At 42.1% G+C, this 27896-nt stretch overlaps 1 protein-coding gene across 1 annotated transcript in view; it reads right to left on the reverse strand.

The window, feature by feature from the left end:
* The window catches only part of LOC146562389 (uncharacterized), a 306632-nt gene that overhangs the window by 16716 nt on the left and 262020 nt on the right, over positions 1-27896 (reverse strand). Inside the window, exon 8 of the mRNA XM_085294108.1 lies at positions 3065-3102. Within this exon, the coding sequence (XP_085150234.1) occupies positions 3065-3102 (38 nt within the window). The remainder of the gene's footprint in view (positions 1-3064; positions 3103-27896) is intronic.

The following is a 27896-nucleotide window of genomic DNA, read 5'->3' on the forward strand; positions in this document are numbered from 1 at the left end:
TGTGAGCATGGTGAAAATACCAAACACACCCACAGGCAAAGATGCTTACACTATGTACACATACATTTGAGGGAATGAGAATACATAAACGCACACTACACAAGCATGCATGAACACACACTAATGCACAAACAAACTCCTCCACTTTCACACACTTCCGTGCAGGGAAGGACCTGCAGATCTATAGAATGAAAAAGGTTCAGTTTACAGCTGAATCCCAAACTGTATTAGCATCAATTTGGAATAGGCCCAAGGTTCGATGAGGCCTGAACTGTGTTGGAACAAGGCCCAGGGCTTCTACCACCATAAGGATGGCTTGTTTATTATTTACTATGTTGGATGAGTCACCCTCATTACAATATATAAAGGATTGCAGTAGACAGGCTAAATAGCCACACTGATCTGGAGCTATACATTACTTTTCTGTTGTAATTCTCTATTTTGCCCAATTAAAAACAATTCTTTAAAGGATTTTTAAAGTTTTTAAAATCATTGGTAATAATGTTCTGTAATTTGCAACTCATCTCATTCTCATCTCCTCTCGTTTGGTGCCTGCACGTTAAGAGGGTTGTTTCCCTACACCATTAAGGTTGGGGAATGGGTGTTAGCGCTTATGTGTTGAATGAGAGTTCAGAGTATTCAACCTTCTTGGAGTTCCTAGGCATGATGCTGGAAGGTGGCCCAGCCCAGCACTACACTGCCATAGAGGATGTAGGGAATAACAGTGACCTGGGGGCCTGTGACTGGGAGGAATGGCCTGCTCAATCTAAACCTGAGGGGCGTTTTGTTGTTGGGCTTGTTAACCACAGTTTATCCATTACAAACACCATGTTAGGGCAAAAGGGTTTTCCTAAATGCACTTGGCACAAGAAAGCCCTAGGTCAGAGGTAGGTGATCGATTTTGTAACTGTATCATCAGAACTATAGTCATGTGTCTTGGACACTTGGGCGAAGGGAGGAACTGAGCTGTTAACTGCTCCCCACCTGGTGAGGTTGGATCAGGTGGTCCAGTAGGATGCTGGACAACCCTAATGTACCAAAATGCATAATGAGGGTGTGCTCGTCAGGCAGAGGAGCTTTTCAATGCTCCTGCAGAACAGCAGTCCAAGAAAGCATGGGGACACTGAATCAGAGTGGACCACGTTCTGTGCCTCCACTGCACAGAGACGGGGGCTGCAGGATGGTTGGTGTCCGTCATGACGGCAACCCCTGAACCAGATGGTGTACACTGGAGGTGACGGCAGCCATCAAGCTGTAGAAAGACTCCTACAAGGCTTGATTAGGTTGTTGAACTTAAGGAATTAAGTCAGTTGACCCTGCTATTGCACAATTGATATCAGGAAACAGCACAAGGCTTTAAAATGTAGATTTTCTGTATTTTCCTGCATTAGGGTCATGAAATAAGTTACACTGGGTTCGGTTGTTATTTATTTAATCCAAAGAATGGGGTGTATGTCAAAGCAATGGTTTCTTCCACAAAATGAATGATATATCAATTTTAGCTCTCTACTTGCCTTGACGCTTATTTGCTACCACCGTTATTCTGTTAGCAGATTGATTCTGGCTGTGGCACCTGCTCTCTGACATCATTCAAATTCCTTCTCACCTCAATCATGTGATACCAAGCAGGCCGTCTGTCTTTTAGTTTCAATAGGAGGAAAACAATGAGATTTCTATCTGTAATACTATTACTACCCTTAAAAGGGTTATAGCTGTCTGGGTTTACCTTGGTAAGGCAAGAGAACTTTATTAAGTTTAAGACCTTTTGTTTTTTTCATTTTTTCTGCTTCTACTGATACATAAGAGCCTTTAAGCCCCAGAGAGAAGATATCAGCCTACTAAAGAAAAAAAGTTTAAGATGTCCCCTCATTTCACTTCTTTCTGTGCAAAAAAACAAAGTGTTATCTCTCAGAAGGTGGAACCTTTCTGATTTTTTTTAATGTGTTGACGGGAGTGGTTTTGGTGTGGCACTATGCGGCTGATTACAGGGGGAGACTTAATCAGGTGGTGCAGTCTGTCGGGGGCCCCAGGGGCCGAGAGTGTGCTACATCCTGTCAGACTACACAGAGAAACAATCAATCATCAGAATGGCTCCAAGACAGAAGAGATGGAAGAAGAGTAGGGAAAAATGGAAGGGAAAGAAGCAGTAGAGGATGAGTGAGGGAGGACACTCGACGAGATAAAGAACATCATGGAGGAAAGAAAAACATTGTGTCCTTGCAGAGACTAACTTAAACTTATAAAGGCATTACAATGCTTATGAAAACCCAATGAGTGTAGTTAGACTAGGAGCCATCCTGCAATGTAAGAATATAGTGCAGAAGCCAGGCACACGTCAAAGCTGATGTCTAACATTTTTATTGCGCCGCCTCCCTAACCTTCACCTACATGTTTGTTTCACTGTCCTGGCAAAGCCTCATCCTGTCACATTGTAAACACGATCGCATTTTGGCCATGGTTTCAAACATCCCCACAGATAAACACCAGAGCCAAGAGGAAAAAGAACAAGTGAGAGATGGGAAGAGAGAGATTGAGGTAGGCCTAGGTTTTATACTCTGTGGGCTTTGTCTGAGGGCTGTGTAATGATGCAGCTCTTTAAAGAACATCTTAAATAAAAGGCCAGAACAATCCTTAGTGACAGGTGGGATTTTTTTATCTAAAAGAGGAGTAGGATGGGGCCAGCTAACACACGTACACACACTTTTGGCTATGCACATTTGAAGGGGCATGCTCATATATAAACATCAGAGGGTCCCATAAAAAGGATTTCCTGTTCTGCCTATGTGAAGCAGAGGAGTCGAAATGGACAAACAGCAGAGCCTATAAAGGTGATTTATAGAATTTAAATAGATGTGCATTCTTGGCACACCATAAAGTATATTAAGTGCTCAAATGGAGCGCTTGGAGACAAAAATGTTTTAATCTACAATTTTCTCCAATTATCTCAAAACAGGACAAAGTTAAAATGACACAAAGAGAACATGACATGAACAAAAAAGCGTGGAGTCCAGTTCTAAGTCTGCCAATCCCAACAGGACCAAAAGTGGAAAAATGTTTGGCTTACCTCTTGCCCCATCCCCCAGGAGAAGACATTCCCACCATCTGAAAAAAAAAAACAAGTGAGAGAGAGAAAGACAGCGTGAGGAAGAGAGAACAGAGTAAACCAAACAGTCCACAACTCAAGCGAGGCAACAAATATAGAAAACTGAGGTTAAAATAGAAAAGAAAAAGATAAAAGAAAAAAAAAAAACGAAGGGAGAGAAGGGAAATGCGCAGCTGACAAAAGTGGCTCAAGTATCATACATCAAGCACTTGTTACCTCTCCCGGTGCTTGTGATTGCACATGACTGCAAACAAGTCAGTGATAAAAATCTGAAGAAAGATGAGACCGATCGGGCTGGCTTTAAAGATCATCAATCACAGCCCTGTAAGCTCAGATATTATTAGTTCAAGTAAAGCTGCACTCTTCCATTTTATGGACATCATAAAAGACTTTGGGGGTGGGGGTATATAAAGGTGGAGTGTTGGAGATCCCCCAGTGTTTTAACTAGGACTGGGATGAATGTGTTTGGAAAAGCAGACCGGATGGATGGACAGCTCTAATGTAGTAATGTTAACTGAATCACTCACTCTGGACTGGGTTCCCCAGGGGAAGGAATGCAGGATGGGAGTGTAAGGCCAATTGCAATATGTTAGACTTAGTGAAAGTGTATAATAATAATAAAAAAATAATAATAATCACAATAATAATAATATGATAATGTTAAACAACATGCATGTTTGCACAGCATCATTTGTGAATATGTTTTATGAACTTTTTAGCATTTATAGTGTAAGTGGGAAATTACACACACACACACACACACACACACACACACACACACACACACACACACACACCAACATTTAGGCGTGCACAACAGGGCACATAGGTCTTTCAGAGATTTCAAAGAACAAGGATCCTACAAATGTGTGGGTTCCTCCAACAGTTCGAAAACTGTCAATTTTAAACTGCAAAAAGTGTGAATGCGAGCACAAATGGTTGTCTGTCTCTCTGTGTTAGCCCTGCAATAGACTGGTGACCTGTCCAGGGCGTGTCCTGCTATTAGCCCCATGACAGCAGGCATAAGCTCCAGTTATACCCCCGTGACCCTGAATTGGTTAAGCGTAAGAAAATGGATGGATGGATACATCACAGATTAGACATGAGGTCAAATAAATCAGAATCACGATGATCACAGGTTCACACTCTGTGCTCAGTCTTCATATCGAATGAGACACACTACGAATTTTCTGACAGATACAGTCCCAATTAAACTGGTAGAAATATCAAGACACTTAGAGCATATGATAAGATTTCTACACAGCCCTTGCTCTGGTTTGGCATGATTTTCTTAAAACTCAGAGATAATTTTTTTCTTTTCAAAGAAACAAGACAGATATTATTTCTAAATAGTGCATGCATTTGTATGTAATTCTTTTAGATTATTTTAATGTAAAAACAACCGTAATGCTGCTTTAGCACCTGCTGACACCTGTTGAGGCTGCACCATGTTCTCTGAGCCTTTCTCTAAAATACTACAACAGATCTAAAAGGACACTACTTCTGGGAACAATACAAATATCTCACAGAAATCTTGTGCTCACGCTGATCAAATGTATTAATATATTCTAATAAAATGTTACACAATCCATGCTCCTGCCCTCCAAACAATCTCTCTGTTTTGTATTGCACATATTCCTCAAAACTTTTTTCTTTCCAACCCCCCTCCACTCTCTCTCTCTCTCTGCCTGCCACTGAGGACATAAAGGCTAGTGTGAAGTCCATCACTGCCTGGTGAATAGCTGCCCTTTGTGCCTCAGAACTCAATTCAGACACTGAAAGGACTCCAGCCCTGCACCTCTGTGTGCTGGATGATTTAAAAGAGTGTGCATGTCCACGGTCTGCCTGAAAGCCTTCTGTTAGGTTAAACATACCAGGTTCAGTATTCCAGATTCTAAGTTTACTACACTTGTTGAATACCTTATCTGAATACAATCAATTCTGATACCAACACTTGTCTTAAACCAGTGTCAGTTTCAAGGAAACACAATTTTAACATAGCCAAAGAAATATCCTCTGCAGTTACTTCCAGCTCGTGGTAACAGTGTTTTAGGAGGTTGCCTGGTATTAAAGAATTTATCCTACCATTTCAACAACCATAACTTTCCTGTTGTTTTTGGCACAGTTGGAGAGTGCATCGACAACACACCGACCTCTCTCCCCATCTTCCCTTCTGCGCTCACATAGACCTTCGTTCAGCTTGTTAGGCCTGACACTGGCACCCTGGTGAACAAAAGGACTGCACGGCTTAGGGCTGCCCTGGAATGTCAGCGGGTTCACATTTCACATGCAGATGCATGACCCCAGAGCCCTTTAGTGGGAAGGTGCGCTTTAACCTCTCAGAGAAGCAGAAGGAGGGGAGAAGGGGAGTAAAGGGGCACCTTAGGGGGAATATGGGTTGGGGGAAGGGTAGGAAATAAGAATGTCTGAGTTTGCACTGCTTGCATCTGCTCCGAGTGCCTATCTTCCCTCTCTCTTTCCCAAAACACTCCCGCACAATGTTAAACTCCGCTGATATACCTTATAGAATATTATAATTGTCGATATTCTGAAAACTTGTCAGTGCCGTCTCCTTTCTGCGTGATCTGTGATGCGCCCCCTCTTCTTCCCCTACTTTGGAATACATGAAAGCATTACATTTTTAAATGCATACTTAAGATTTCTCCCCAAATAATTGAAAAAGCACAATGGGAGGGGTTATGTAAGGCAAAAGTACTGTGAGCTCCGCAAAAGAAACCAAAGCTACTGTCATCTGCTCTCTGTAGGCCCAGGCAGGCACAGTTTCAACTCAAGGGCTTCGCACTTCTTTAACTTGTTCTCCTTCCCTCGCTGCTCTCCCTATCCTAACTCTCTCTACGCCTGTTTGCCTCTCCTTCTCTTCTTAGCTCTCAGTAGTGAAAACTTCAAAGACAACGAGATCTTCTGCAAAAGCATAAAAACTTCAAGCATAGATGTTTGTTTTGACCCTGAGCCCCTTGCTGTAACCCCCCACCCCCCCACCCCACCCTTACTACTTGCAAGTCCTGCAAAATACATGAGGATTAAATCTGGATTTTTTTTTCTCACTCAAATGCAACTCTCATTCTTCCATGTGATACTTATGTGTAAGTTTTACACAAAGCAAATCTGCCGTATGTCACTGCAACTACAACAGTGACCTCACAAAACTGATGGCAGAAAATGAAGTTTCTTGTGAGGAAAGAGCATCAGTTTTTCAAATGTGTTGCAAGTTATACACTTAACAATGAAAAAACGAGAAAAAAAAATCAATACCACCCAAAAGTATAAAAATGCACAAAGTGAACACAAACATGCATTTATGCTTCCACTCTGCTGTTGTGTGACTTCTGCAGTTGTCTGGGTTGAGAATTTAAGTTATTTCTTGAGAAGTGCCAAAGGGTCATATCTGTCAGCAGGTTGTTGCCCCTAATCAGATTTGTCATAGCAGTTCAATGTAAAAATATAGTAAAGTGCTCACTATAATACCAGACATTACCTTACATGAAACCGAATAAAAAGAAAAAGAGACCACTCAAGTTTTTAGCATTCTCTCATCATATTGCAGATGAATTACGCTCGGTTCGGTACAATGTGGTTGACCTTGGAAGGCATGCTGAAGTCTAAAGCATGCTATTCACAGGCATCACTTATTGTGCACTCAGCTTTAACTGAGAGTACTGTGTTCAGTGCAGTGACAGTGTTAAAAGAAACACGTGCACACATGCACAAACACACAAAACACATAAATGTAGCCTTTAAAATGCCTTAAAAATGTTGTTAAACAAACAGCAAAACCACTGGCTTCACCAGCCGATGACTTTACTTACTGGAGTCCGAGATTTTGCTCTGTGAAGAGACGAATCTATATTCAAGACAAAGTGCTCAATTTTTAATTTGCACACTCTACACCGAATATATGAGAGACTAAGTGTGCGCTCTGTGCTTAGCAGCTCTGCCCTCTAATAGTTGAGACATCTATAGCATCCACAGCAAGGCCAGGGGAGCAAGGGAGCAATCCATAGGCCTGCGTAGCCATGGCAACTAAACAAGGAATAGGCTAGATGTCAGGCGAGCATGGCTAAATTACCCATTAGAGAAAGCAGGAAGGGGAGAGAGGGAATACTGGTCAGGGCACAAGAGGCTAATGGGGAGATAAGATGGCCAACATATATACCACACACGTGCGCACAGACATAAACGCACACAAAAGTGCACACAGTCACACGGAAACAAACAATGGGAAAACAGACCTAGGCTGTCACATGAAGATGCCACTTATAAAAACATTCTCAAATAATAAATTCAAGTAAAAGTACATAAACTTTCACAGCGTTCACATGCAGTAATGCACTCATAAACCTATGCAGGTATACATATACTAAAAGTATGTGTGCGCACACAAACATACATGCACACACTAGCATACAAAGGGCACACAGGGAAGACAAAATGGTTTTAATAAAGACGCCCTCTTGGAGAGGTTGCTGGTGAATGTGAGGGAGATGTATTTATAGGAATCCTCCTGTGAGATCCTCTGTGCCAGGATTCACATCTTTGCATGAGAAAGCGAGAGAAAGGAAAACAGAAAGAATGAGACAGAGATGTTGTGTTATTACCTGTTTCTTCATCCTAATCCTTGATGCATGGCCTATGCCTTGAGTCTATACTGCTGAATAAAACAATAAAGAACAAATGGGTCTAAGCATCTGCACCTTTGGAGGTGTGAAAAGGTAAAAGGGATATTGGCCTAACTGTTCGTTCCTACTACGCGTTTACATGCAACTGTGCTCACACCTATATGTATCCAAACAAGCGCAAGCACCTAAAGTGTGCATATGTAAGAATATGGGAGCTTATTTGTGAGCAAATGGTCTGTGAACTTACACGCGCACACACACACGCGCTCATGCACACAGACACACACAAACATGATACCGGTTACACACTCGTACACGGCTAAACGCACACACTGACACACAACCCCTCTACACACAGAGTCAGGCAGGCAGGCTCCTCCTGATTTTAATGCTGCACATTCATTTGCATGCGCCATAATTAGCGTCAGGCACACAGAGGCTGGTCCTGGGGGAGCCCTGTGATAACCGCTTCCTCTTCTATTAGGGCTCTCATTCCAAGAGTGTCAGACATTGCACATCTTCATTGTGGGGCCTGCAGCACATGGGCTCAGTGGAAACTCTGCCGCTGTAGCTACTGCTGGAACATTTAGGAGAAGACGATGGTTTTAGGGGCTAGAGGAAAGGTTGCAGTGGATGCTGGACTTGGTGTAGGATGTGTAAAGAGTGTAAAGAAAAGAAAGGAATGAAGTGATAAGTTCGTAAAACAAAGGGGAAGAGGGAACTAGAGACAAAGAGAGGTAGTAAAGCGGTTACACATTGTGCAGCAGACAGACAAGCTGGACAGAGGTAATGAATGCAGTTATTAAATTGTTTCAGCTGCAAAGAGGTCTATTCTTATGCCATTATAAAGGGAACAATTTATCCCCACTGATCGGCCCTGTCTCCTTTCTCCTCGCTCACTTTGATCTGCCAGCATATTGCCTTGATGTGTCCTATTCAATAGCGAATCTGGGGCAATTTTAATGCTTTTGTACCTCGCCACCGCTCCACTTCTCCCTCCCTGTTTAAAAATAGCTGTTAATTATAAGTGCAGTTTAAATGTCTCTAGTGACCCAGAAATGCAGGTTGGAGTGAGAAGAAGGGATTGAGAATCTCCAAGTTTAAAAAGAGCGAGACTCGATTTCTTCCCCTCTTTATCATGCTTTCTTCAATCTCCCTTTTTTTCCCTCACACCCCCCTACCACTTCTTTGTCTTCTCCATTCACCTCCCCTCCGATTCTACTTCACCATCTCTTTAGTGTTCCTCCACATTTTCTTTTTCTCCATCTCTCGCTCTCTCTGTCTCCTCTGTGGTGTTTCTTCGGCTCGGCGGGAGTGAGCAGGGCTGGAGGATAGGGGATTCAGTTCTTTTTCTCCAACACACGAGAGAACTGCAGCGAGACATCGGAGACCATGGCTGTGAAACCGCTTCAGTCTGCAGATTGTATGTGCGTCACGCAGAGTCTTTGTATCTCTCTCCCCAACTTCTTCCTCTCATGCAGCCGCAGGAGTGGGATGTTGAAAGGAAAGGCATGTGAAGGTGCGCTAGGTAGCACAGTACGAGGCACAGGCACAGAGTATACCTGTGGGGAAGAGAAGGGGCTGTGCAGGGACCTGAGGTGTGCACCTGGGGGGGTGCAGTGTTATAAATAAGGCATTAGCCTCTTGAAGGGAACAGAGATGTGAGGGGCTGTCTCGGTAGCTCTCTTTTTCCCACTAACTCTAACTAACAGTTAACCCGAAGGCATGTACATGTACTCCTTTCATCGCAAAGGAGGTACGGTACAAAAAAATGTCTCTAAAAGGTAAACTCTGGGACTCTGTCATGTCAAAGTCTGGACATGACAGAGTCTTAAACTTAGGAGAGGTCAGGTATAAACTTATCACAAGTTTGAAGTAACTGTCATCACTGACTGGCTCACACCCTTCAGTTTTTTTGGTAAAAAAAGATGACCAACATTCAAGAGTGTGAAGAAAAAGAAGTTACTCTCTCTGCTGGTGTACAGGTAGGCTTCATCTCATCTAATCAGAAGTATAATGATAAATAAAGTATCACAAATAAAAAATAAAAAAACAACACCTTGAGAACACCTTTCAGCACCCACCTTTCTAATGCAACTGTAGAACATGAACAAATCATTTCCAAAGCGCTTTCTGTGCAGTGCATGGGACGATGCCGCTAAATGTGTCGAATTCAAAGCCACGTGCAAGGACAAGGTTTATGTGTTGATCCTTTTCACTCCAGCGCTGTGAATGCCGTTTTAAGTTTCATGGTCGCACGCTATGTTCTTTTCAACAATATCCCACACAGTTGTGTCCTTACATAGAGCTGTGTTTGCTGATCAGTTTGCCTACAGCTCAGCAAAGCGAGGTAGACGTATGACTTCAACCCTTACAGTGTAAGAGCAGGTTAGTGATTAATAAGTAAATCAAATTAAGTCGGCGGCAAAACAAATTAGCTTGTCAAAATGTTGCTCTTTTTGAGGATTAGTCTAGCGAATGAGACAATGCACGTGGGGTTCAGATCTTTTTTTATTTATAGTTTGACTGATTGTTGAGATTGATGATTGTTTTCACACAAGTCCTTTAAAAAAACAAAAAAACAAAACAACACAAACAGACAAAAAAAGACATGAAACTGATTAGCAGCACTTGGGGAGAGAGTCGCAGAATAATAACAATACTGAGAAAGTTGCTCTAAGCCAATTCTGCCTTGCAATAATCTTATCTGTGCTCTTTTCTTACCATTCTCAAATACTACAAGCCAAATGACTTGAAATTCTGCATAGTATTCTTTAATTGAGAAAAGTGATTAGGTGATTTTTATCTCTTCTGTATCAGTTGCTAATAGTAAAAGCACTAGAAAAGCTAAGGTCTCCATTTTATTGTACTTCCAGACTGCTTCAATCTTGGCTTATCTGCAGTGATACTCATATTTCTGCAGGAGGACATTTGCTGACCTCAGCAGCATATTGTAACTTCTGGCTCTAACTAAAAATTAACATGACCTCTGTCTGTCTTTGCTGGCTATTGAGGCAATGATTTACACTGTCTCAACCAGTGTGTATGGCTTTGCCTGACAATAGAAATATGTACAGGAGATGACTGAGCAGTGCTGAAACAAGGACCCTGTGTGGGTCCACTCACTCAAAGCAGGCAAGCACTTGATAGATAAATGAGAACAATGTATTGGTTTGTCCACAGGCGTGGCAGAAATGACAACTTGTTAATACTGTCCTTGCTAAGGAAGGCATGACTGTAAATAAAATGTTATCTAGCAGCAGTGGGAGAAGCATCTTTAAACACCAGCAGTGCCCGAGGAAACCACAGCAAATGAAAGTGGCCCTTACACTCACTTCAAATCATTGTGGAAAATAGAGAAAACAATGATGCTGACGCTGTAATATGTAAGCGTTGTAAAATTCTCTCAAAAGTTTTGCTTCTCACCATACAGATATGTCGTCTTATTTTTCAAAATTACATGTAATAATAAACCAACCCAGGCCCATTCCGATGCAAGAGTTTTTGATATTCTAAGACTATCCACAGCCCATGAAGTTAATATGAACATGTTTACCTTGCAAAGCACAAGGGCATGGGTGGAAGGGTGACAGGGGAACCCAGGTATAGCCAACTTTTGTTATCAATCCATCAATCAATCCATCAATCCACCCTCTTAACCACCTCACACTTCAAGGTGTGTTCTGGCTTTGAGACTGGAGCCTATCCCAGCTTGAACACCCAGAATAATAAATAAATGTAAACAAAGAAGAAAGAAAATTCATCAGATGAGTAAGGAAGACAGTATAGAGATGGGAATAAAAAATGTGAGCTAATGACCTTGATAAGACCAGGGACACAAAGAGCCTGAGGACAAGACTTGATGTGTTGGCGTGACAGCAGTGTAGTAGTGCTGGTGACAAGAGGAGATGAGGAGCCTGCACTTCTTGGCTGGTGTTACACATTAGCATTGTTGTTTGCCAGGGGGCATCAAGGGTGACTGTGTGTTTGTGTGTGTTTATGCGCACAGAGCGAAGTAGGAAGACATCCCAGCCGAGGCCTTGCATGGTGACAGAGGCTGATACTAATCTAATGAGATAAGAAACGTATGCAAATGAACCTGGCCACAGTTCACACTAATCAGCTTAACACCCCGATAGATATAAGCTATCTGTCGCATCGTGTGCACACACACGCAGGCTCTCAGAAGTTAAAACAATCACTGAGAGGATTTGCCATGCCATGTATGAATACACTGATCCACACAAATGGGCCCGCTCACTTCTCCTAACACCTGTAGACTTGCAGATACTGAGTACAGTAAATGTTTGAACAACTGACCCATGCATACTAAATGCGAAAGTAGAAATCAAATGAGTGAACAGAGGCTTCTGTGTGTGGGTCTTTCTGTTTTTGGGATCATAAATTCTTCAAGTGAAATGTGGAGAGACAAGAGAAGCAATGGAACAGCAGGGAAATGTTTGATGAGAGGTGACTGCTGAGTCAAAAGTGACCTGCAAATGACTCCCGTTTTCCAACATCTCACCCCGTCAGTAAATACCACCTATTTATTAACATTAACACTACATATACTTGTTGTATTTTCACACAAATGTAATGTCTCTGAGAAAAAGTGGACTGGGTGCAGAAGGTCAAGGTGTCATTTGAAATGATGTGTTGTCACTAGGCAGAGCGGAGAAGTCGTGCCACAGCTGTACTCTTCAACACCACTCTTGGCAGCTATTATTATCTGTGGGAATCCAGGGCATCCTGCATGGTATGGGGGCAAAATTGACCATCAGTAAAAGACTGGCCCTGGAAATGCACACACAGCTGCCCCTCACACACTCTTCAGTGCTCACTGACCTTCGCTTGTGACACTGTTTAGACAAGAAACAAAAGATTTGTTTTTTTTAATTTTTAATTTAGATGCTTGATGAAGAGCTCTACTGTTTAATGTGCTTTTCTCTGTGAGAAACACATAATATACTGCATCTTCTTTTCTACTGACACTCCAGGAAGTATAAATATTGGGTCTTGCATTATACTGTATAATACTATATATGTGAGTGTGCAGTGAATTACATAATGTGGACACTGTATGCTGTATTGAAATACCAGAAAATACATGCATGTTCTAAATAGATGCAAAAATAATGAAAGTAGCTCAACTGCATCAATTTAGTCATGAACCTTTTAAATGTTCAAATATTTTCATAGCACGTCTTTGCTGATATTCCTGTTTTTATGCCTGTATTTCATTCTGTTTTTCTCCATGTTCCCCATCCTCTTTGATCTTTCTTTGACATTTACCACTAACCTTCCTATTTCAGTCGACCTATTCTTAAACAAAGCTCGGCCAAGACATCTTTATGGAAATCACTGCGCTGGGTGTGTTGATTTGCAAAGAGCATGGAAGCTGTTCAAGCAACACAGGTTATACAGAGAGACGGCAATGGAGAGACAGACACTGACTTCCACAAAGACGGTCAGTGACATAGAGGAAGTGAAATACAGAGCACCTTGCTATAACTATATTGGTTGGCTCCAGTATGTTGGCGCCCATCTTACCTGGCTAGAGTCCCACACAGCATTCATCTAATGAAAACCTGGCTGGATGGCCGGCTGGCTGTCTCATCAAGGCTCATTGCCATAGGTTCCTCTCCCCCAGCATCAAAGTCACTTGGCTTTTATCAATGGCCAAGTAAAAGCAAATAACTTCACTAAAATTTGAAAGAAACCATGAAAAGAAATCTAAAGCAGACATGAAGGGAGATGTCTAGCAATTCTTTAGGGGCACTCAGAAAGACTTATTGTAGCAACAATGAAATCAGAGAAAAGATGATTATTATGCATCTGCAACTGTGTGTACACTCACCCGATACACATGAAGACACAAATTTGTCTGCTATTCTGCTCTCTCTCTCTCTCTCTCTCTCTCTCTCTCACACACACACACACACACACACACACACACACACACACACACACACACACACACACACACACACACACAGAAATGGACACAAAGGAACCTGTGCTTATGGGAAATGCAGACCTACATTAAAAAAAACATTAACTACAACATAGCACACAAGGTACAAGTACGCATAGCCGTCACACTTTGTAAAATCCCCAAGTGTCGCATTACAGTGGACTGCTAAAACTGTGTTGGCTGGTGATAGCTCAGAGACCACAGCCAGACTACAGTAGCAGCCAGTCCCCCAGTGGATGACTGGGCTCTGCATATGAGCTCAGTCACTGTAACAAGCCCCACTTAGTCATTGGCTCTTTCACAGGCCCTCTCTCCATAGACCCTCTATACAAACAGGACACTTAAAAACACCATTACTGGGAGATTGCTCAAGCCTTAGTGAGCAGCTCTGAAGTGGTGAGTTAGAAAGATGAGACGACAAACAGGGTTCTGACGAAACAGGAGTGGGATGAAATATGAAGTAAGGTACACAAAGAGAGTTTGTCGAGAAAGGCATTGATGAAACAACACAGTGTGCTAGTAATTAGCAGAAAATGCAAGTTTGTGGTTTGGGAAAGATGTCAAAGTTCATACAGAAACTTCTTATAAAATGATTCTTTAGGCAAAAAGTAGTACAAGTCAGCAACAGAGGCTTCTCTGTTAAGTCCTTCTCTGAAGTATAATACACTAAAGCGGCATATCTGGAAGGAAGTGGAACAGATACAGCATGCTGAATTTTTGCCTACTCTGGTTGCAAATGCTCCGCTTCTAAAACGTATGTTTTTTGTTAGGGCATGGGAAACAGTATGCTTCAGCTTAAACAATCAGACATAATGTCCCCTGACTCGAAATACACTGCGTTTTTGGGAATATCATTTGTGGCTTCACGAATACTGAAGACTTGTTTAACCCAGATGTGTCACACGCTGACCCGTAATGTCCTATCTTCACCCCATTACTCCTCCCCTGTCTCACCCTCTACTTATATACCCCCCACCACCCATCTGTCTCCCATCCCTCTCTCACCCCCTTCCTATCTATCTCTCATCTCTCTCTAGTCCAGCCTCTCATCACTTGTTCATAACTTTACAGCGCTCATTAGGCAGAGTCACAGTTTCCATCAAAGAGAACGAGAATATTTTTAGGCAGGGGCCTGCTTCGCGAAGCCTTCTCGGTGAAAGTAAACCACGTCCAAACAGGAAAGCCGCATCCTGATTTCCCAATAACTATATGGGTGTACCCCCTGGCACCCTTACTGCCCCCTTACTGCTGTCCTCTGGATCTGTTTCAAGCAAGAGAGCAGATTGGGAGTGGGCATGGGTGCATGCCAAAGTATTCTGGGAAGGGCTCCAAAGAACATATTTGTTGAGTGGGGAAGAGAGCGGAAATGGACTTGTGTCTGAAGGGAGGTATGGTTGGAAAAGCTGGGTGAAAGCAAGGGTAAGCGACACAGAGTCACAGAGCGAGATGGGAAGTTGAGTCATTGGGTAAAACTGAGGTGGACAAGTTTGCCGAGTGACTCATTGAATACAAAAGGTGGATTCTGATTCAGCCGATTACTAATATTTAGTGCACCCTTTACAGGATAAAATTCCACCTTCATGGTTTGAGACATGCAGATTGGGTTGCGGAAGATTTCCTATCGTGTGGCACTGTAAATGGATGTTATAAGTACACTTACACTTATACACACACAAAAACCCAACAGCCAAGGACTGAAAAAAAAAGAGTCCAGGCTTCAACAAACAGAATAATATGAATCCTGTTTGTACATGGAAAGGTTGCTTTAATGCTAAAATATACAACTGAATCAAGAAGAAAGAAAAATGCATTTATACACACAGCATAGAATTTAGCTTTTAATATTTCTCTACAGGTTCAGTTCACACATTTCTGTTCACTTTCTGAATGCATGCTGCATACCTGAATATCTGAGAAGGTGCACAGTATTTATTGGCTTCTTTATTAGTAGCTGTTTATGTGCAAATGTATGTCTTACACAGCACTTCAAGTCATTCACAGTATAACCTGCTGACACACTGTGAGCATGTGCGACTATGTGCGCGATTATGTGTGCGTATGCATGGGTGCATGCGTTCTTTGTTATTGGGCTGGCTTGCCACATACCATACTTCAGTGCTACAGGGTAATGCTATTTCACACAACTCTTGGAAAATAAGTGAAGCTGGAACAAAACACATCACTTATAGCGATGTTTGAACATATTTCTGAGGACTTTTCTTTTAAAAGCAAGTACTAGCAGTAATTTGTGAACTATGAAGCAATAACTGACTCTTTATCAGCTGAATCAATCCCAGTCCTGAAGTTTTCTTTAACCCTTGAACTTACATATAATATCAATGCAAATATGTGAATCTTTTCCCAAGTGCAACAATGGGTTTATATGTTGGCCATATATATGGTATGTTAGTTTAAAATTACTCTTTGTGACAAGAAAGTGGAAGAAAGGCAGAGAAGGAGGTGGAGGTGTCTTACACAGTCCAGGCAGTGACCTCTAAAGATGACAGTGAAATAGTTAACCTACCTGGCAAATGCCATCATGTGAAAAGTATTTTGTCACTGCAATGTTTTCCCATACGGTTGTTGGAGAACTCTGGGAGTTCACACACTTTGCAAGGTCAAAAAAGAAACATCAAACAGATTGTTGAGTCCTTGTGGGCTTTCTTTGGCAGCCTTTTGTCTTCTTTGTTTCACAGACACATCCTCACTTAAAGAGGCACTATGAAAGTGCTCAGATACGCAACAGATGCACAAATATAACACAGCAGTTGGAAAGAACAAAGTCATAAACACCTCACTCAAAGTAGCATATGTAAACATGTAAGTCCCCCCACCACAACTCACACGACCCCACATTACATACATGCACATACCATGTGCAATAGCTGGCATGTGGGAGTCATGCATAGCACATAAACTGGAAGCGGCGTCTTCATGTAAATTCTTCCCTTTTGACAACTGAGCTTTCTCATAAGCTCCAGCACTCAGCTGTCTACTGCATTCTCCAAGGGGCAGGCATGACATTATGTTAATTTAGGGTGGCTCCAAGGTGTGAGTGAGGGACTTTACGCAAGCGAGTACTCAAAGTAACCATGTATGTCATAATATGCCAGCAAATGTATTGGAAATGCTAAACAGAATACATACTACCAGTATAAATAAAATGGAAAACAAGTTGACTACAATAACTGTTCTGCTTGCTGTTCTCATTGAAAATGTGTGTATATATTCATCCACCATTCTAGCCCACCCCAATGTGGCTACAAATAGATGTGCAAAGTGGTCCAATCCTTGCAGAATGTTTATCCAGGGAGGTGGATTACATCAAACCAGTCATCACTGTGTCACAGTGAAGGACCTGATACCCCCATAAGCTCGGCATTTCCTGCCTTGAGAGCCATAATTAAGAGCGTGCTGGAGAGCATCACACTCTGAATCCTCCAGACCTTTATGTGGCTTTTGTTCATCCACGACACAAGAGGCTATATGAAGAGATAACAGTTAAAGCTCAGTGACAGAGAGACAATAATGCAGACATACATGTAGCTCATACAAGAAAGAAATTGTTAAACCATCCCCCTGCAGGAGCACACGGTGGGAGATTTGGGCTTTGAAGGTATATATTTATAGATACCTCAAATAGGGGGAGTTAGAAATCTAATAACTGAAAATTAAAACTTTGGTCTTTTGTACTTTGGTTACCTTACTTCCAGTACTATTTACTCCGTACTTGTGGGTCAGACCATGTCCTACTTCACAGCTGACCTTCAAACTTGTGAAGTTTCTTAAATGTACACTCACTCGTAGACAATCAGACAGATATATACTGTCATGCAAAAAGAAAGTGTCCACCCTTACTACTTTCATAGGAATTAAGGAAGTAATTAATTAACTGACCACCAGCAAAAGTGAGCACTCTTATAAAAACAGAAGTTTTGATAGTTTGCTGGTCTGAAGCACTCAGGTGTGTGCTCGCCCTGATACTCGGAAAAAATGCAAAAAAGTGCTACATCTCTTACTCTCCAGGTCTCAGTTAGCATGCCAAGCCTTAAAGTTCCTGTGACACATTTGGCAAAAACCAAACACAGCATATCAGCACAAACAAGTGTCAAGCACAGTGGTGGAGGGGTGATGATTTGGATTTGTTTTGCAGCTACAGAACCCTTGCAGTCAGTGAGTCGAGCATAAACTCTTCTGTATACAAGAGTACAGTAGAGTTAAATCTGAGGTCATTTGTCCAACAGCTAAAGCTTGGCCAAAACTGAGTCATGGAGCAGAGCAATGAACCCAATCTCACCAGCAAGTCTACAGCAGAATGGCTAAAAAAGAAAAGAATCAAGGTATTGCAATGGCCCAGTCAAAGACCAGACCTCAGCCTGATTGAAATGCTGTGGCTAGACCTTAAGAGAGCTGTGGATAAAAAGAAATGCCCACAAACCTCAATGAATTGAAGCACTGTTCTAAAGAAGAGTGGGACAAAATTCCTCCACAACCATGTGAAAGACTGAAAAAGTCATACAGAAAATTATTACTTTAAGCTTTTGCTGGCAAAGGTCATTCTTCAAACTATTTAATTATGCTATGTACTTTGTTTTTCAAATGACCGAACAGAGTCCTGTGAAAGCTTTCTTTTTTGGATAAATGTAAATGCCCAAAGAGGGTGGTTCAAATAACATTTGAGGTACCCCAAAAGATGACTGAGCATGCATCAAGAGTTTGAGGTGTGCAACAGGTTGCAACAATGACACAGGCATACACACACACAGATGAAAACAATACTGGCCTCGCTCCTGCAGCGGGAAGTTAAAAAAAAACACAGAGCTGGCTGCGTGATTGTGTCAGTGGACACAAAGCACACACCTGCCAGTGCAAACTAGCAAACATACGGATGCTCGCAGTCAAAGGGGACTTGCTGCTGATATGGTTGTCCTTCTCACTCCCTCATAACTCCTCTTTTTACCCATTGCTTAGAACTTGATTCACGCAGAGTCAGAGTGCCATAAAAAGCATAGCACAAGGCAACAATTAACCTGTATGTAAACAAGACCATCAGTTATGACCCTCGATTCCCGCCTCTGTGCTTAGGCCGCCCCGCCCCACCCAGAAGGGGTGCTTTGTAAGGAAGGTGGAGATTGTCAAACCACTTGAGTTCCACTTCAGTGCACAGAGAGTCGAAGAGAAGTACGACTCCACTCCCTGTGTTACCACAAGTACTTCAGATCACAATGCAGAAGAAAAGAAGTTTGGAAAATGCAGTTGTAGATGTAGATGTTTCATGGAAAAAAAGGAAGAATGATCAACATTTAAGATAGTAAAAACAACAAAAATACTGAAGTTTATGTATATTTTGGTTAAATAATGAGGAACTGAGCAGGGGGATGCTTTGCTTATAGGTTCCTGACAGATCTTTATTGCCCTGTTGAAAAGGTAGAGCTGGGACAAAGGCCATTATCATCACTTGGCTACTTCTACTACTTCTGCAATGCTTTTTTCATGCCTTGTCTTTGTGTGTGTGGGAGGTGTATGTTCATTCATGTGTTTAGGTGTCTCCGGATGTGCATATGTGTAGGCCTGTCTGGAAATGTGTATATACTGCTGAAGTGAGGTCAGAGTGTCCAGGGAGGCGAAAGGTAATCCTTTAAGTGAGCGACTTTAACTCTTTCGGAAAAGTAAACAGCCAAGCGTTTGAGGGCGTATTGTTGTTGAGTAGTGTAACAGAACTGCAAAAGTGCCTTGAGGCACTGTGTATGAGTGACACAGGAAAGCTATGGATACATGGAGTAGGGAGGGGTTTCTGTTTGTGTATGTGTGTGTGTGTGAACCTCTCAAGCCATGTCTCGTGCTGCCTGCAGCCTTGAACAGCTCTGTGGCAGGGGAAAAAGAGAGCAGATGCCTCTTCACTGGGGTGCATCGGGCCACCAAATCGGAAATATCACTGATCAAGTCTCAATTGAATTACAGGCCACCAACTGATGCATAGCAGAACCTGTTTGTGTGCATGACTGGGTGGGTCCTTACCTCCGTATGTGTGTCTCAAAAGTGTGTGCGTTATGTGTGTGCGGGCATGCGTAGCTGCCGTGCTAGTGTTCCGGGTTTAAGGGGGAAGAAGGATGACCCCGCACAGCTGACAGTCAGTCATGCAGGACAGAACAACACAATAACACTCTTGTTAACCAGGACATTGCATACCCCCCACCTGTTACCCCAAGAACCACACACAGACAGGGACATGCTTGCACATGAAAAGACATACTTAAAAATGCTCTCTCTCTCTATCCCACACACAATCTCATTTTATACACACGTACACTTTTTGAAGTGTTTCGAGAAACATAAAAGGCGCTTCACTGCGTCAGCTCATTTGAAGTCTCTCCTTCCTTCATTTAGCAAGGCATCCATTTATCTTTGGGCCTGTCAGGGAATTTCTAATCACTTAACACACTTCCTGTGTGTCCGTCTACCTAAACACTGTAAACAAGCTTCCCAAACGAACATGTTTAGTCTGGACCTGGCCTGGCTAGAGAAGAGTAGAGAGAGCTTGCTGAATCCCTGGCAAGCTAACGCACCAGTGTATGCTGAGGGAGAAGCATACAGCAATCCTATTTTTTTTTAATATCTTATTCAAAGTTCGCCAAAGTTTGGCTTTAGGTAAAGGTAAAAAATTAAAACAGAAGCCAAAATGACATATATTCAGCTCACTTTCTAAGTTCAGCACAAGAGTACAAAATACATTGGAAAATGCATTTTATTCCACTGTACAGATCTTGGACATTGAGTGCTCTACTAAAGGAGCTGTATGACCAATATGGGTGTGTGAACATTGTGTTACACTGTGCAACACTCTCCCCAGCTGTCTTTTTTGTACTGGGCTTTCCACAAGTACATGCAGTAGCCAGCTGAAGAGGCCCAGGGGCATCAGAGGAAACATTTAGATGCCAAAGCCCAAAATTGCTGTTACGTTCTAATGCACCCAATCCATAATAGTACACTCATTTTAATTGCCGCATATTCAAATAACACATATAATACGCCTATCTGTTTGTAAACATGTAGTGAATTACTGTGAATGAAAATTAGGCCTCTTGTGTGTCCTAGCCAAGTCTTTAAGTAGGTATTAATATTTCAAACTATTCTTAATTATAATTAGAACTTTTGTAATTAACAATCATTTGACCTTATTTTATATTTTCATTCACTGGCATGTTGACTGCAGGTTTATTTCCAAGACATACCACAGCGTTGATTGTACTGTTATTGTTACTGACGCATAAACACGCTCCCAAATTCAACAATAATAAAAAAGATTATTTCAGGAGGAACGCATTTTTAATCCCATGTTTTATCCAGTCTATAAAGCTGAGCCATAATCTATATTCTTCATATTATAACAAAGGATTACTACCTTGGCAGCAATGCTTTTTTTCAGTGTGCGTTTCTAATATGTTCTAAAGATGGCTCTGCAACAAAAATCACAGTTTAAAAAAAAGTAATTATTGCTCATCTTTTTGTTTATTAATACCATAAACCAATGCAATCTCACTCCCCAGTTATCCTAATCAATCAACGACAGGACTCAAACAGGTGTCGAAGACTTTGATTTCACTTTTTTGTTTGTTTTAATTTTCTGTTACTGCTAATTTACTCTGATCTGTGAAACTAATTGGTTAGGCTTGGGTTTAAAATTTGCACTTTCAGAACATTAAGAGGCATCGTCTACAATTTGCAGTAAGCTTGTCCATCCTTCTGTTACCATGAGCACAGCATAGCTGTCTATTATCCCAAACGTCTTCATGTTTACTTGTAATGGGAAAAAAACCCTATAGAGCCTATAGAAAATAGGAGGCTAATTTCATTTCACCCTGCAGACAAAAAAAATGTATCTGTATGATTCACCTGGGTCACACTTTCAGGTCTGAAAATACTGAAATCTGAAAAATCATTTCCCTGAATACTGTAACCCTAGAGAAACATAATAAATAATATATTGATATTTAACTGTCTTGAAATGCATTGTTCTGGGAGTTTAGTCTATAAGCTTTTGTGCCAATAAATCCTATTGTGTTTTTAAAGGATGGAATTTGTTCGTGGGCAAGTGAGGAATACAGAAACATGTATATGTGTGGAGAAAGTGTTTATCTATGTGTCACACTTTCTCCAATAGTGTGTTGCTCTTGTTTATGGCCTGCTATAGACAACATATGCGTTGAGAGCTCTCCAGTTATCACTCAGCAACTTTTGAAAAATGAAAATAAGCTTACTTTACATGAAGGGTCACAAAATACACAGACTTGTTTGTACCCTAACTGTATTACATCCATCATTCCACAATGGTTTTACGATATGTACGCATTCTGCCTCACAGTATACTCAGCTCTTGGCTTTGTTTAGACAGCCCAGCCATGGGGAACACTGCGTTAGACATAATCTACACAAGATGGAGACTTAGCTTTTCAGAGAGCAACTAAGTGCACGGCTGAGTGAGTCTTCCAATCTGTTAGAGGTAACACGTAAAAATGGGTCCTGATAAAGTGCCTCAGTGATACCAATGAATAATGTGGGCCAGGAGATGAGAGACACGAGAGAAGATATGCTTTGTTATTCACAGAAAGACTTTCAATTTAGAGAGTAATTTGCTGATGAGCAAATTTTTCTGTTACTTTTCCACACTTCTTTTGCAGTGCACAGAATATCCAAAACTTTGTGATCAACTCTACTACGTGAACAGGTAGGCTGCAAACGTGGTATGAATATTTCAAAAGATTAGAAAAAAAATGTGTAAAAGTGGAACTGAGAAAGTGAGCAGTGGAGAAACGGAATGACACGGGTGCATGTTTGTGTGCGGTGAGCTGGGGCAAAGGGGCGAGAAACGAGGGGGCAAGCGAAAACAAATTCACAATGCCAGCTCAACTTCCAAAAAGTGTGAAAATCTCTATAAACCCATCAGCTCCAATAACAGGCAAGGCTGAATAGATGAGAAACAGAGGAGGCGGAGAGAGAGGCAGAACAGGGCCACAGAATGAACTGGCCTCCCCCATTCACTTTTAAATTTCCTCCTCCACAGTCCCCTGCACACTGTTAATTACTGGCCAGGCATTCCCCTGCCACCTTTTCACACATAACAAGCACCCCATCCAGACCCACCGCTGGAATATGCCTGCAGCCTAAGGATCAAGACCAATTATGGCCCTAAGCTGGACCCATTTCTGTTTAGCCCGAGGGGGGTGCGGAGGGTGTTAAACAGGCAGAGGATGGAAGCAGAGGTGCTGGAAGTGTTATTTTTCCCACAACATAAATGTGTCTGTTTATTTCGGAGTTGCTTGCTGAGTTTACTGCTGTTAAAGCACAAAACATGAAAAGCGGATATCCCATGAAACATACAGAAGTTAGTTGCACATGTGGAATAACTAAAACATACAGGCCTGTATTTGGACATAATCCCGCACACAGAAAATCGCGCTGAACAAAAGTATTAAGTAGAAGACCTTCTCCCAAAAATTATGGATGATGGATAATCAACAAGAAACGGGATTATGAAATATTGAGGCACAGACAGCGCAGGAGAGAGAGGTTCGGAAACAAGGGAAAGTGGCAGGAGAAGAAAAGGAATATACTGGAGCAAAAGCACAAGACAGAGGACAACACACACACACACACGCAAATCCATGGGTGGAAATACCAACATAAAATATATGGATGGATGCACACACGCACACCAACAAACACACACAAACACACGCACGCTTTCAAATTACAGCTCTGAGAAGCCATTAGTTTCATATATAAGCAGACCTGCTGATGAAAGCTCATAAAGGCGGCTATGTAAATAAAACAAATGAAAAGCCAGTGCTCAGAGGTGAGGGGGGAGAAAAGAAAGAAAGAGACCCTCAGGGATTTATTGTTTGTGAAAGGCTGCTCCATTTACTTTCGCCACTGGAGAAGTGAGTGGTGCCATCACCGAGGCATTAGCTAGCATCTTCTAATGGCAGAAAAACAGCACACCCAGCGTCTGCCTCACAGCTCAGTGAATTGAAAAAGGTGAGGGAAAGAAGACGTGGGTGGGAGCCACACATGCGGGGAGGTTATGACCCTCTCACATGCTATCCACAAGGTATATACAGAAAGACACACATTTGTAGTAATGCTTCAGCTATTACATGTCTTATCAGGACGATTTTCCGCATGAGGCCAAAGAGGTGAAAGGTTGAGGCTTGGGCACGCTCTTTTCATTGTGTGCAGCAGTGGAAACATCATGTGGTAATGAATGTGTAGAGAACTAGTGAAGGAGAATATGACCTATGATCAAATTCACAACTTAAAGAAATAATATTTCTTTGCTTCTTTGGCTTTCATTTCATCAAGCTCATTTTGTTTGACAGTAGCTTTTCTACCTCAACAAGCAGCCCAACCTCACAAGACAAGTGGCAGTTGTCATTAAAAACACTTCCAATAGTCAATGTTTGCATTTGCCTTGAGGTCACATGAATAAGTACATGTAAACTGTTTGTTGATAGGACAGGACTTCTCAAACAGATAACCAAGAAAATATAGAGCAAGCTTGTTACATATGGGAAAAGATTGCCTTCGGGGCTTTCTGCCAGCCCCTCACACATGCAGCACATGTTTTGAAAGACTGATTTTTACCTACCAAACAGTAAATCTACCCATCCATGCATTTCTTAACCACTTATACAATTTATGTTCACAGGGGAGGGTTGGAGCCTATCGTAGCATTCCAGCTATCATGGGGTGAAAGTATTTAGTATTTAGTATTTATTTATTTATTGTCATTGTCAAGAACAATGAAATTGCGTTTGGGGCTTCCATACAACCCAAAAAAAAGAAGAAAATAATAAATACCCCTTAAAACCCAAGTGTACATATTTAACCCAGTGTGACTCCAATGCAATAAGACAATCCTTAGCAATAATGTTCGTAGAAATTCATACAAAGACCTGAGAAACATGACAAAATACAACAATGCAACCCATTCAATATTATTGTACTGTGAGATATGATATCAGATATGATAGTTATCTATTTAAGAAAGAGGGGGGGGGGGCAGGAGGGGGAAGAGAATAAAGATATGATGCACCAATGCAGACCAGTTCATTGCTATTAAGAAGTTGGATATGGTTATTGTCCGTGAGAGGGGGGCAGAGAGTTCAGGAGCCTCACAGCCTGTGGATACAGGCTGTTGGCCAGTCTGGATGTTCTGGCCTGTATAGACCTGTACCTTCTCCCTGAGGGCAGCAGATGGAAAAGGTGGCGCGCAGGGTGATGTTGGTCCCGCAGGATACTGTGCACCCTCCTCAGACAGCGAGTGGGGAAGATATTACTGATCTCTGGCAGACTTGTTCCAATAATTCTGCCAGCTTCTTTCACCACCCGCTGGAGTGCTTGCTGATCGGCCTTGGTGCAGCTGGGGAACCACACTAGAAATCCATACGTCAGAACGCTGCTGATGGCACAGTTGTAGAAGTTCAACATCAGAGATCTGGGAATGTGTGCGCTCCGCAGTCTCCTCAGGTAGTAGAGGCGCTGTTGGGCCTTCCGTACAACTGAGGTGATATGGTTGCCCCAGGACAGGTCCTCGGTCACAGTTACCCCCAAGAATTTAAAACTGCTCACCCTCTCCACCGCCTCACTGCCAATGAAGAGAGGCAGATGGTTGTTATGACCCCTCTTCCGGAAATCTACAATGATCTCCTTGGTCTTTTTGGTGTTTAAGACCAAGTTATTGTCGTGGCACCATGACTCTAGTTGTTGCACCTCTGTCCTATAGTTTGTCTCATCATTGTTGGATATAAGTCCGAGCACTGTAGTGTCATCTGCAAACTTAACAATGAGATTGGACGCGCAGGAGGAAATACAGTCATGGGTGAAGAGAGTGTATAGCAGAGGGCTCAGAACACACCCCTGAGGGGCACCGGTGTTGACCACAAGGGTGGAAGAGGTGTTCTTACCCACTCTGACACTCTGTCTACGGTTAGTTGAGGAAGTCCACAATCCAGTTGCACAGAGAGGAGTTAAGTCCCAGTTGGTGGAGTTTGGGACGGAGTTTGTATGGCCGGATGGTATTAAAAGCCGAGCTGTAGTCTACAAAGAGGAGCCGTGCATAGGTGTTCCTGTGTTCCAAAGTATACTGAATGGTTGTCTATCACAGGGAGAGACAGACAACCATTCAATCTTGCATTCAGACTTAAGGAAAATTTAGAATTAACCCTTGACCCAACAAACACGGACTATGGGAGGAAGTTATGCAAGCACAGAGAGAACATATAGACTCCACAGGACCCAGGGCGGAGGATTTGAACCCAGAAGCTTCTTGCTGAGAGGTGACAGTGCTAACCACTGTACTGGCTAAACAGTAGTTGAAAATGAAAACAATAGGCAGCACGGTGGCACGGTGGTTAGCACTGTTGCCGCACAGCAAGAAGGTCCTGAGTTCAATTACACCATCAGGCCAGGGTCTTTCTGTGTGGAGTTTGCATGTTCTCCCCGTGTTTGCGTGGGTTCTCTCCGGGTACTCCGGCTTCCTCCCACCGTCCAAAGACATGCAGCTTGTGGGGATAGGTTAATTGATTAATCCAAATTGTCACTAGGTGTGAATGTGAGTGTGAATGGTTGTCTGTCCCTGTGTGTTAGCCCTGCGACAGACTGGCGACCTGTCCAGGGTGTACCCCGCCTTTCGCCCTATGACAGCTGGGATAGGCTCCAGCGCCCCCCGTGACCCTGAAAAGGATAAGCGGAAGCGAATGGATGGATGGATGGATGGATGGACTTTTGATCCTCCAAAAGCACACTACACTGTTCTTTCTATTCTGCTGAATTTAGCTTCTACCAATATTTAGGTTTTACTTTGGGACTCAACGTAAACTGTAAATAAGACTGGTTCTTCGAAACTGTGACAAATATCATTATAGCTGCAGTAATTTTTATGATTTTATGTGTAGGAGAATTAAAAATGTCATTTAAAGATGACTATAATGACAATAAAAAAATCACACAAAGTATTAAAACATAATATAAATGTACTGATAAATATACTGTACAAAATACTGTAAATAAAATGTTATATTGACTCCTCTAAAGTCATATAAACATTTATTAATGATCGGACAGTTACACAGTCATTGTTACCTTTACACACAACCACAGTGGCTTTTAAAACAATCAAGATGGTCAGAAGGTCAGAAGGATTGCCCAAATATTTATTTTAAAAACTTATACTAAAGGTACAGATATTATTGTGTCAAAGTCTCTGGAAAGTATAGTCTTCCAAAGATGTTTTCTCCTGAAACCGATCTCTCCCATGATAGGGTAAGGTGATCACTCAGAAAACCTTTATAATGACGTGCAGTCACCCTCCCCTTTAAAGGCACACTATGCCAGAAAAATGCCTCACAATAATGCCCCTGAGCCACTGGATAGCTTTACTGTATGAGTAAAGGATTTAAGTTTTTCCCTTGATATATCACCTGTCTATAGTGTTATCACCCTTTAAACTCAATTGGTCATGTCTAAGTGGACACTAAAAGACCCATCCAGCGCTTCATGACTGTCTGTACGGGGGCCAAACAGGACTGGATCACATTTTCATTCAGTCAACTTATAAATGTACAATAACCCACATATTAACAGCCGGAGGAGGGGTAATCATTATCTTAGTCACAGGGAAGAAAAAAAAAATATTATAACATATACTTAAATAAAGTAAAATAAGAAGCAGACATCAGCAAGCTAAACTACCTGTTTTACATAGCTAAGTGATATCAGAAGCCAATAATCTGAGTATATCTGATACACCAATCCCAGTAAAGGTCTGACAGGTGAACAAAACAGATCCAGCAATTGGTGGGAGCAGCATACAGTGAGAAAAATGGGTTTCTGTACTTCCTGTGACATGACCGTGCTTCCCATGGTGTGGCATTTAGCATAAACAGATGAGCTAATCTGAGCTGTGGATAAGGCACCTGCCTCATTCCACTAAATAAATAAGCCCTGTATCCCAATCTTCCTCCACTTGTGCCTCTGTCTATACTCCCATACCTCCAGCCCCTGCTGTGCTGCTGCTCTCCATTTATTTCTCCTCCTCTCCATCAGTCGGGTAGATGGAAAGAGGGAACGAGGGAGAGTAAAAGTGGAAAAAATAGAAAAGGGCTCATATCATTGCTGGGCCAAA

Source organism: Mchenga conophoros, linkage group LG12, assembly GCF_057382185.1.
Source record: "Mchenga conophoros isolate Kocher_MC1m ecotype Shallow Benthic linkage group LG12, M_conophoros_male_GT1.1, whole genome shotgun sequence".
NCBI lineage: Eukaryota > Metazoa > Chordata > Actinopteri > Cichliformes > Cichlidae > Mchenga > Mchenga conophoros.